The 12,238-nt window shown below is 37.5% G+C and overlaps 1 protein-coding gene across 5 annotated transcripts in view; it reads left to right on the forward strand.

Moving 5' to 3' along the window:
• FAM13C (family with sequence similarity 13 member C) overlaps window positions 1–12,238 on the forward strand; it is a 179,166-nt gene that overhangs the window by 60,857 nt on the left and 106,071 nt on the right. For all 5 annotated transcript variants that reach the window (XM_078434267.2, XM_078434263.2, XM_078434264.2 and 2 more), the window contains one exon: window positions 3,957–4,075. In XM_078434267.2, the coding sequence (XP_078290393.2) occupies window positions 3,957–4,075 (119 nt within the window). The remainder of the gene's footprint in view (window positions 1–3,956; window positions 4,076–12,238) is intronic.

Below are 12,238 nucleotides of genomic sequence, written 5' to 3' on the forward strand. Positions count from 1 at the left end.
GGGAGGGTCTTGGCTTCTTCCTTCACTTCCATTGGTCAGCTTGGACTTGCCCATCTGGCAAGTACATTAACACAGAAGTAAGCAAGTTAGTGTCTGCTCTTTCACACTTTAGTGTTTGTCAAACAGTAGATTTTAAAGTTCTTTGGGGGCAAGATTGTCTTAATCACTTTTATATAACTTCCTCAACTGTCAACATCCTTGGTTTATAGTAGGTGATTCCCTTTGGAGTAAAAATATATCTCAGTCATTTTAAGATAAACATCCTGCTTTAGTGTTCTAGAATTTTTGAGGTGGCGGGGGGTGGGGTGTCATAGCAGATTCCAAACAAAGATATAATGAAGCTTAAATGAGCAAAACTAATTAAATATATTATTCTTGTTCAGATATTGTCACCTTTGGGGGGTTGGCAGGGAGAATATGTTCACTCTCAGTCATACACAAGTACACTATCTATTCTAAGAACTTTCTTTGGCAGTCCTAGTTAACCTTGTCACTTGTCAGGTGGTGGAACCCAACTGGAATAGGGATGTGAACTCACCAAGGGGGATAAGTCGTGGTCTCTCATGTGTCTAGCAAAATCTCTGTTATAAAGGCCAATAACTATGACTATTACTGTTCTTGTTATATATTCTTTCCCTTATGTCCTTATGAATAAATGATACCTGGCAGCACAATACTTTTGGAAGCTATTGTTTTATTAATTTATTTAGAATGATATCCCTTTTCTTTCTGCCTTATCCCTTTAAGGAAAATCATGAAATTATTTTTAAAAGTGGAGCAAGTAAGAATTGGGATTTACTCCCCTATTTCCTATGAGGTTCTTGAGTAACTTCTAGATTAGACTCTTGAAGTTGCTTTTTCTGGTGTGTCCTACTGGCAAGACTGCTTTTGTGTCACACATAGTACTGTGTTTTGCTGGGCATGATCTGAATTTCCTTGATGCCAAAACATACATTTTTCACACTTTGACCTTTCTTATAGCTGATTATACTTTAAAATTGATGGATGCATTTAATATGGCATTATTTTTTTTCCTAACATGTTATTTAATTAAACTGATGTTGGCTTTTATACTTGGTAGTATCTTAGATCAAGAAAAAAAAGGTAGTGGTATTTTAGTTATCTATAGTTGTATAACACTTAAAACAAGTATTTATTATGTCTCGTGGTTTCTGTGGGTTAGGAATTCACTTAGGGCATAATAGGGAGGTGTTGTTTCACTTCATGATGCCTGGGGCCTCAGCCAGAAGACATGTAGCCTACAAGTGAGAATCACCTGAAGGTTTTGATTCCCATGTGGGGTTTGCTGGAGTTATTGGTCCACCTGGAGCCATTCCATGAAGAGATAATAGAGTGGAAGGGACTAAACTAAAAATACTTATTCCTTTTCTTACAAATGAGATTTTCCAAACTCATAGGAACTTTGGAAGGAAGAACCCATTCAGCATTTTCAGAGAGAGGCTGGACTTGTTTCTGATCTGAGGAGGTTTTGGAGATCAACACTTTGGAGCATGATCTAACATTTTGTCATTGGAAAGTGCAGCATCCATCATTACAATTATGCTTATATTTCGCATCAGAGTCTGCTCTGTTGGTTGGTATTCAGGATGCTTTATACCAAAGTCCTTACTCTTTCCAAGTTCTCCATACCATCTTGAAGTTTCAAATTCTTAGTGGGCAGAAGCATGGCTGACAATGCCACTTTTTTCTCCTCTTGAATCAGGGACTTGATTGTCAGATGTCCCCAAATACTCTATCCACCCATGCCAGAGAAAAATTCTCCTCTTGCAACGCTTTGAGATCTGTGACTTGAGAGGATTATGGCACTTTCTCCAGAACCCCATTTATTCATCTTTTTAAAAAGATTTTTAATTTTTTAAGTAATCTCCACACCCAACATGGGGCTCCAACTTGCAACTCTGAGATCAAGAGTTACATCTTCTTCTAACTGAGCCAGCCAGACACCCCCTCTTATTCATCTTTAAGATAAATCATAAAATCCATGGCAGTCCAGCATGTGTGGCCTATAACCCTTCTCAAACTTTTGTGGATTCAAAGGATTAGATAAGACATCGTCTTTAAAAAGAAAAAAAAACTACTTTTTCCTAAAAGGAAAAATTTTAATAAGATGGAAATTTCAGATTTAAACTTTTTAGAGATTAGAAGAGTCTTTCCTTTAGGCCTACAAGTATTGGGCTTCTAAATATGATGTTTAAAATGATATTAATAGTATAGAAATATGAAACAAGCATTCTGCCACAAAAATAGGTGTGTTTTTGATAAACTTATTTGGGTTAAATCTCTGGAGGTTTCCTTAACATTACTTTCAGAATATTGAGCTTTAAAGGAATTTTTATAAAAGCAATATTAGCATTCATAGCTCCCATCTGCTGTGTGCCTCCAGTTGACAGGAAGTAAGAGATGTTCTAGTGACATCTTGTTCAACAACTTTGTGACCTTAGAATATTATTACCATTTTACAGATGAGGAAACTGAGATCCAGATAGTTAATGTAACTTGTCTAAGGTCACATACCTTGCAAGTGAGCTATCTCACTTGAAAGCCACTGTTTGGAGAAACTTGCCAGTTTTGGGGTAGTTGTAGAATTTTTCATAAGCAGTTACTACTTCCAGAGTGTCTTCTGCCTGAAGCTGGAGGCTTAGAAAAATGGAATTAAAAGATTTTGGTGGCATAATTAATCCCTTTCCTTATCTCTGTCCCCACTCCCCACTTTAACTCTCTTATAGAAAAGTATCCATGTAATTTTGTTTTACAAGCTTGTGATGACTACTTGGCAAAAAGCCCCACCACATTAGTCTAGTGTTTTGGAAAAGTGACTTGACATATTGTCACTTGTACTGACTTTAGCCCACACTCAGAATAGAAAATCTTGCTTGGTCTCTATTGCCACCACACTATACTGCTAAGACCCAAATGTATTGCAGCACATGAATTTTTTTCACTGCATGATGGCAGCGATCTGGATTTACTGATTATAGTTTTAGTATTTTTTTTTAATCAGGTAAAGAGGGGCTATTTTGCTGTTAGGAAAACTTGTTATTAGGGGTTTGGCACAGCTCAAAGACTATAGCGGTTCAGCTGTTGAATGTATATAAATCTTTCATTTTTAGTGTGTGTGTGTCTTTATAGTGAATCCAGATTCATTTTTGCTTCGATTTGTTTATGATATTCTCTGGAGAGTTTGGCATTCTGGACTTCTTCTAAACTCATGAGTAGACTGCAACATGGGATAACCAATGTAGTGATTTCTTTGGATGCAGTGTAGCTAATGGCAAGTGTGTGTGTGTGTGTGTGTGTGTGTGTGTGTGTGTGTGTATTCTGTGTGTGTGCATGTCAGAGAGAGGGAGTGGGAGAAGGAATATCAAGCATGTTTGGTATTTATAAAAATGATATGTTCCTTAAATTTCAGACTAACTTAAATTTATTTCTTATTATAGGAATAATGTATGCTTATTGTAAAAAATATAGATGAGTCCCCAAAAGAAAAAAAAAAAAGAAATGACATCTCAGAGTTAGTCATTGTTAAGATTATGGTATCTCAATATGTGTGTGTACATTCATACATATGTTTGTTTTTACAAAAACGAGCCAATGCTATAAATATTCCAGAAATTATATTTTCAGATATATCTATTTATTCAATATGCTTTTATAATATTTTAATGTGAAAATTTTAATGTATGGTTATATCATCACTTGAACATTAGATTTTTAATTATTTTTCTCTTTATTCTGTAATCTTGTAGCAACCAACAGAAAGAGGTTTCTTGAATTTCAAATCACTTATTGGCCTCCTTCCCCAACTATAGTCGGCAGAATGTGTTTTGTATTGTGCTCCCTGCCCTGAGACCCACTCCCAGCTGAAGAGCACTGTGGAACACTAGAGACCGGATGGCTTCTGACAGCTCCTCTACTTTTGCTGTTTCTTCTTGCAGGAGACAGAGCACGTGGTACCCAGCCAACCAGAGTGTCGGGGGAGAACAGGAACGCAAGACCACGAGAGTCCACAAAATCACCCTTTCAGGTGCCAAGAAACAGTGCGAGTTCAACAAAGGTGGGTTTTGCTGTCAGAAGTTGTGCTGTGCCTGGTGTTGCTTTCCCAGAAATGCTGATGCTGGTGCTTGTCACCCCCATACAAGAGGCAAGGCTTTCCGACTTTGGCTGGCATTCCTTACAAGTCACAGAAGCAGCTTTAAGGGGCTGTAAGAGAGTATCATTGAGTCTGAATTGAAGAGAAGTGTAAATAACCTACTGTCACTGTCTTCATTTTGGAGATAATCAGCCTTACAGCTCAGAGATGACAGGAGATAGTCTGGGAGAAAGAAATGTTGATTTCATTTTGTACTCTTTCATTCCATGCTAGAAATGTTTTCCTCCATGATAATGATAATTAGTGATGACAGTGTAGACATCAAGTCAGTTTCTTTTTATATATTATCTCATTTAGCCTTCATCACTTCCTCATAAAGTATTTATAGCCCCATTTTATGGAGGAGGAGCCTGAGGCCCAAGATTCATTGTGTCCCTGGCCTGATATTGCACAAGTGAAAAAGCTGAGCCAGAATTTGAACCCACAAATGTCTGGTTACAGCATACCAGGAGTGCTTCAATGCTGATCCAAGTAGTATCCTTGGGACACTTGAAGCAGTCCAGGGGCTGGCCTCTCTGGTCTGCTAGACCTGCTGGAGACAGCCCTGGGTCCAGGGCAAGGATGTGGGTGGAAAGCTGTCTGCAGCAAGTTGGCATGGCATTCTGATGGGAGCCTGGCATTGCAGCTGTCTGTGGAAAATCTCTTCTGGAAATAAACAGAAGAAAGAATTCAGCTGCTAGTTGTGTCAGCTGTCTTGGTAGGATCTTGTATACAGCGTAATCTTAGCCCTCACTCAGTGGGAAGAGAGTGCTTCTGAGCACGACCTTTAGATTTTTTTTTATGGCAGCACAGCCTAAATAAATCAACAACTACAGAGAAGTTGGCTGTAGTATATAATTTTGCTTTAAAATATTCAAGTACTAAATTTAGAATCATAGATTCCTAAAAGTTTGGAGGGACCCCAAAAGCAAGGTGACTCTTTTTTCAACTGTATTCATAGGTGTCTTGAATCACCCTTCTCACAAGTTGCCACCTCTTTTTTGTTTATTCTTACATGACCTCAGGTCAGGTAAGACTCAACCTTGTCATTTCTCTGCTGATTGGAGCATTCTCCTTCCTATTTGAAGCCTTATTATAAATTAAGCTGTTTTGTGAGGCGCCTGGGTGGCTCAGTCAGTTAAGCGTCCAACTTCAGCTCAGGTCATGATCTCACAGTTTGTGAGTTCGAGCCCTGCATCGGGCTCTGTGCTGACAGCTTGGAGCCTGAATCCTGCTTTGGATTCTGTGTCTCCCTTTCTCTGTTCCTCCCTCACTTGCACTCTCTCTCTCTCTCTCTCTCAAAAATGAATAAAGATTAAAAAAATTAAAAAAATAAATTAAGCTGTTTTAGACTGACTAGAACCAATTTTGTGTAGTGACACTGTCTCCCCTCTACCAGACTTGTAACTGCCTTTCTCAGCAAGAATATAGCCAACTATATACCCATGCATATTTTAAAATAATAGAACAAAACAAAACAAACGAAAAAAACCCTAAATTATTTGTGTGTGTGTGTGTGTGTGTGTGTGTGTGTGTGGAATATATACTTGATGTTTGGCAACTTTAAACCATTTTATCTCTTATCTACAGCGGGGAAAGTAAGTGGTAATATTCCTGTTATCAGAGGACAAGTCAGAAATTTAATAGGATTCTGTGTTGGGAATCATTCACATATGATTAGTAAGAGCTGAGAGTATGGAATGAGAATAGTCTAGATGAGAAAATGTACCAGGCAGCAATTCTTACATTTGAGGATAGATGGGTAGTTACAGCTGAATTCGGATTTTCAGGTCTATGACACCTTTTCTCAGAAAAACAGAGATGCACATATACACAAGTTTGTAACATCTTAGGAGGTTCTTAGACCTCCTCTGCATGTCAGAAAAAGGAACTGAATACAGTCAGGGTCACTGGGCAGCCTTCCTCATTAAATAAGCCTTGTCTCTCTCCAACACATTGGCCACTTCTGCATCTTAGCAAACCTCCATAGGACCCCAAGTATCCTGTTTTCCTTTTCTTCTCTTCCCTTCTAGCCCCCAGGTTCCACTTCGATAGGATCTAGCTTTCTGAGCTAGCACCATTCCAGAATATTCTGCACCCCAGTTTTAGGAATCACAGGATCTGGTATTAAGTCTCAGATCAGAAGTGGTGTTAGACCACTTATATCTGGTACTGTTAAGTTTAGTATTTAGGTTGGGTTGGTAACCTTTAAACTACAGAGTTATTTGTCACAAACATGGTGACATCACCTAGGGACATTCTAATGAAACTTAAAAAAAACCTCAAAATATTACAGGGATTGTGAAATTTGATGAACTGGTGAAATGAGATCTGAGGCTAAAAACAACTTTGAGTCAGGTATCTCACATTCCTGATAACATTCCTCTTCCCTTTTAAGTCAGCATATGACCAGGTTGAGGCATATGGTGCCCAGTAAGATCTTGATAGATACATGATACTGTAACAGGACACTCCAGACCTAGGTCTGACTCAAAGTGAGGGAAGGAACCAGTCTGTATCTCAGCAGGTGTAAAATGCCACCTTCTTGGGGATGGGGGGAATATTTTATTTGCATAATGAACACTTTGAAAAGGGGAAGAAAGATCTTTATGCTGTCAAGGGGTCACATGTCACTTTAGCAAGACTCAAAGGAACAGTTAGTCTTCAGAGAATTAATCCATGCTTGTAGAAGTGAGATTTTTGAGCTAATTGTGTTGAGATGGGATCTGATCTTTGCATGCATGTCTAGGAGAAATAGTTTCATACCTTTAGCTCTCAGAGCGTTGTGTTGTCTGTCAGCTCTTTCTAACACAGGGAGCCTATATTTGTGTCTGTGGATGAGCTTCAGAGAGGTTTATGAATTTTTTTCTAAAGTTTGAGTGTATATATATCATATTGGTTTTCTGTTGATACTGTAACAAGTGACCACAAATTTGTGGCTTAAAACAACACACATTGACAAAATCTTACAGTTCAGTAGATGTCCAACATGAATCTCCTTGGGCTAAAATAAAGGTGTCGGTAGGCCTGCATTCCTCTCTGGAGTCTCTAGGGGAGAATCCATCTATTTCCTTGCCTTTTCCCATTTCCAGAGGATGCCTACATTGCTTGGCTTGTGCGCCTTCTTCCACTGCAAAGCTAGCAACATTGCATCTCTGAGCATTCTTCCATACATCTCTCTTTGACCATGCCCAGGGAAGATTTTCTGATTTAAAAGATTCATGGGATTAGATTGGACTGATTTAGATAACCCACAATAATCTCCCTATCTCAAGGTCCTTAACTTAATCATATCTACTGAATCCCTTTTATCACGTAAGAGTGACATGTGGAGTGGGACAAAAAATGAGGACGTGGGCACCTTGGTGTGTGTGTGCACTCCATTATTCTGCCTACTACATAAAAGTTGTTTTCCAGGGAAGATCTCTAAAGCAATTATCAGAATCTTATGTCACTCATGACCCCAAAAAGTTTAGAAACACTATCCTAACCACTTCCAACCTTCCATTTTGCATATTCTTCCACAGAGCCAACCTCAGATACTGATTTAGCCCCCTCTGTCCTCTTTCACTGCATCCATCCTCATTTTTGCCATGTCTTTGCTGTCCCTATATTATATTCCTTGTACAGTGCCCCACAGCAGAGATCTGTGGTATATCTAAAGTGTGGAGATACATTTGGCTTACAGAATGTTTTAAAATATTTTGATTCAGTATTTAAAAATCCGAAGGTTTTGGGGTGCCTCACTGGGTCAAGTGTCTGATTCTTGATTTCGGCTCAAGTCATGATCTCATGGTTAGAGAAATTAACCCCTGTGTCAAGTGCAGAGCCTGCTTGGGATTCTCTCTCTCTCTCTCTCTCTGACCCTTTCCCGCTTCGGTCTCTCTCTCTCTCTCTGTCTCTCAAAATAAATAAAATTAAAATCACCATGTTTATAGATTTTGGAGATTCTTTTTGAAAATCTGGAGATGGGATACCCAGGGCCCTACAAGGCAACAGTTAGCAGGAGCTGAGGAGCAGCCATCCATTTTTCCACAACTCCTACCCAGATCTGCCAACTTATTTATGCTCTTTGCCTGACTCATACGGGCTTTTGATTTATAATGCTTACTTCAATCATTTTCTTCCCAGCAACTACTCATCCTGGGTACTCTAGGTGCTCAGAGCTAAGCCTTGATAAGGTGATGTCTGATAATGTCTTTTGCCTCCTTTCCAAGATGATGTATTTATATTTTAACTTGGATTTCCATTGCATCTGAGTGGAGGGGTTGCATATTACCCTACTCTGACACACTCTTCAGTACCTGGAGCTTTTCAAAACATATAAAGTTATAGAACTGCATTTAGTTAGAGCAAGAATGAAGCCTTAATAATCATTTAATACAATCCTCTCATTTTCTAGTGTGACACCCAGTGAGGCTGTTTTTTGCTTAAGCCCTTGCTCCCCTTATAACAGAAAGAAGACAAATGCCATCAATCTGTTCAGAGCAGTAACTTGATGAATATTCATTAGTTTGATTGATTTTTTTATATAGCTACAGCCAGTGCCAATCCTGTGAACCCTCGGATATGACAAAGGAGGATTTATCAATGTAACAGAATACTAATGAAGCTGGGGATTTCTTACCCAGCTAAGTAAATTTACTTTTGAGAGTGATTAATTCACTTGTGTTTAAAATATTGTATTAAAATTTATGACAGCATTAAACCTTTAATGTTGTTAAGACCTTGTCTGTATAAACAGGAACTATTCTGTAGCATTGTGTTACTACTAATTAAGTTGGTGGTTGCATTCGTAAATTGGAGTTCATTAGCCTTTTCGTCTGGAAGTCCCCAGTTAGAGGGGATTGAAGATTGGAGTATTAGCAAAAATAATGGCCTTTGATGGCTTTGACTATTTTTGTGACATTCCAGAAAAAAGAAAAAGGGTTGTTACTTTATGGAAAGAGGAAGTTTTGTTGGCAGCAACTTTTCCATGAGGGATAAATCCTTTCAGGTTTTGTTTTTGAGATAGACAACTTGTGTGTGTTTTAATAGCTAATTGTTTCTTATTTAAGTGTTTTTCATAGAAGTAAGCAGAGTCTTAAGGAGCTCTTCTAAAAAGAGAAAGAATGAGTAAGAGAATGAGCACCCAGAGATTTTTAATAACATAGTATACAAGAACTGCCTTCTTGGACTGTACCAGAGCAGGAGCATTACATGTTGCCAGCATGTTCTTATTAGTATGCTCTTAAGATTTCTTTTTTCTTTCTTTCTTTCTTTCTTTGTTTCTTTCTTTCTTTCTTAACAGGGCAGGGGGAGAACAAATGAGGTATAGAACAAAAAAAATTAGTTGGTCTTGATAGTGTTTTGAGACTACCTGCTATATGGTTGAGTGACAAGTGGGTTCTGGAATAGCTTATTTTGCCTATATTGCATAGGAAGGGGGCCATATAGTTAGGGCTGTTTTTCATCCCCCGATCCTGCCTCCATCCTGATGGGCTCAGAAACAATTTGGTAGAATGGAAAGAACATTCAAATTAAGAAATGCAGTCTTGTATTATGTCTCTCAGGTGACCTTGGTCACTTCATGCAAATCCCTCAGTCCCCTTGTCTAATACGAGTCTGGGTCAGATGACTTCTTAGTTCCCTTCTGGCTCTAACACTAAAAATGCTCAACATTCTAGATATTTAAAGGATTAGAGTGGAAAGATTGTAGCTTAATAAAACAATCTCTTTCAGTCACAGATAAAAATAATTCCTCCTCCCTGCTGTAGAGCACAAAAAGTATCCTACACTAAATCACCAAATCCTTGAACTGATTGACAACATAGAGCCCACACTTGATTATTCTGGGAATGAAACACTCCTTTTTTAAAATTATTATTATTATTTTTTGTGACTGCCCTTGGTTACTTTATAAATTGTTAGCACTTTCACTGGACAATGATTAGGAATAAAGATAAAAGGGAAACTCAGAGACATTCTCTCATTAAAAATAATAATAAATGAAATATGGTTATATTGGAAAATATAAAAAATTCCAAAGAAATAAAAATTTCTCATAATCTTACCACCCCAATATAACCATGGTTACCAGTGTGGTGTATGTTTTTATATTGTTGCTATTTTTTTTTTTTTAGTTTTTATTTTAATTCCAGTTAGTAAACATACAGTGTTATATTAGTTTCAGGTGTACAATATAGTAATTCAATACTTCCATGCATCACCAGTGCTCACCACAAGTGCACTCCTCGTATTGTTATTGTTTTAATATGGTATAAAAAATTGTGTATAAAAGGGACTTCCTAATACATTCGAGTTGACTTAATTTTAAACAGACTCCAGAGTATAAAGCTAGGCCAGAATGCATTCTGACTATATAATCTTAAAGATTATAAATATAAAGATATAGATATATGAATATAAATATAGATATATAAGTATAAATAAAAATATAAGATTATAAATATGAAATGGGGTAATTATCACCAAGCTCAGCTTCATTTATGGCTAAGGTGATCAAATTTAATTTTTCATCAAAATACTCTAATACAAATTTCTATAAGAAACATGTTTTATAAATTTTGGTATCATTATAGCCTATAGTGTTAGAAATAATATTTCTAGGAGATGGAACAAAAAAAATATTTCTAGGAGATGGAACAAAAAAAAATTTGACCAGCTGGTTAGGCGTTCAGTGTCCCTGAGACCATGGGAATGAGGTTATTCCTTTGTTGTTGTTGTTTTAATTCAAGTTAATATTCAGTGTAGTCTTGGCTTCAGGAGTAGAACCCAGTGATTTATCTCTTACATATGACACCCAGTGCTCATCCCAACAAGTGCTGTCCTTAATGCCCATCACCACCACCACCTCACCTCCCCTCCAGCCACCCTGTTTGTTCTCTGTATTTAAGGGTCTCCTATTCTTTAACTTACTCTTTATCTTCCCAATGAGGCAAAGGTTTCTCTGGTGCTTAAGGGTTATTCCTTTTTTTTTTTTTTTTTCAATATATGAAGTTTATTGTCTGGTTACCATACAACACCCAGTGCTCATCCCAAAAGGTGCCCTCCTCAATACCCATCACACCCCCCCCACCCCCCATCAACCCTCAGTTTGTTCTCAGTTTTTAACAGTCTCCTATGCTTTGGCTCTCTCCCACTCTAACCTCTTTTTTTTTTCCTTCCCCTCCCCCATGGGTGCACTTGTACCCCAATGTTTATAGCAGCACTCTCAACAATAGCCAAATTATGGAAAGAGCCTAAATGTCCATCAACTGATGAATGGATAAAGAAATTGTGGTTTATATACACAATGCAATACTACGTGGCAATGAGAAAGAATGAAATATGGCCTTTTGTAGCAACATGGATGGAACTGGAGAGTGTGATGCTAAGTGAAATAAGCCATACAGAGAAAGACAAATACCATATGGTTTCACTCTTATGTGGATCCTGAGAAACTTACAGAAATCCATGGGGGTTATTCCTTTTTAAGACTAAAGTTAAAAAAAAAGACTAATGTTCAATGTTAAACACACACACAAACACATCCACATCCACATCCACTCACATCATATATAGTGACATATACAGTTTCCACCCACCCTTCCTATTTTTCTTTTATTCTTAACCAATTTAATTTGTATATATAAATTTTTTTCATATGTATGAAATCTTAAACATTTCTGTGTAGCTTGTTTGTCCTACTTAATATTGTTTTTTTCCATATCATAGTGACTATGAAATATACCATAATTTTTGTAACTCCAAATCGGTATGTATTTTGGTTACTTCTGGAATTCATATTTGTAGATATTGCTGTAGTAAGAATTTCTTAAAATATTTTTATGTACTTCCATTTCAGTTTCCTTGGTTTGTGCTTAAGGGTAAAGCTGTCCAGACATGGGATTTAAAATGATAAACCAAAAAGATGTGGCATATAAATTTTTCAGTTATCTGATCATGAAAGAAGATAGGAATAAAATGGATAATTGATAATTTTGAGAGAATTAGAAAGTCATGTGGCTGGATTTCTGTATATGGCGGCAGCATCTTAGGATACTGGGTCTAAGTGGAACATTTGAGACAGTTCAGTCCAATCCCCTT

Source organism: Panthera onca, chromosome D2 (assembly GCF_046562875.1).
Source record: "Panthera onca isolate mPanOnc1 chromosome D2, mPanOnc1 haplotype 2, whole genome shotgun sequence".
Lineage (NCBI taxonomy): Eukaryota > Metazoa > Chordata > Mammalia > Carnivora > Felidae > Panthera > Panthera onca.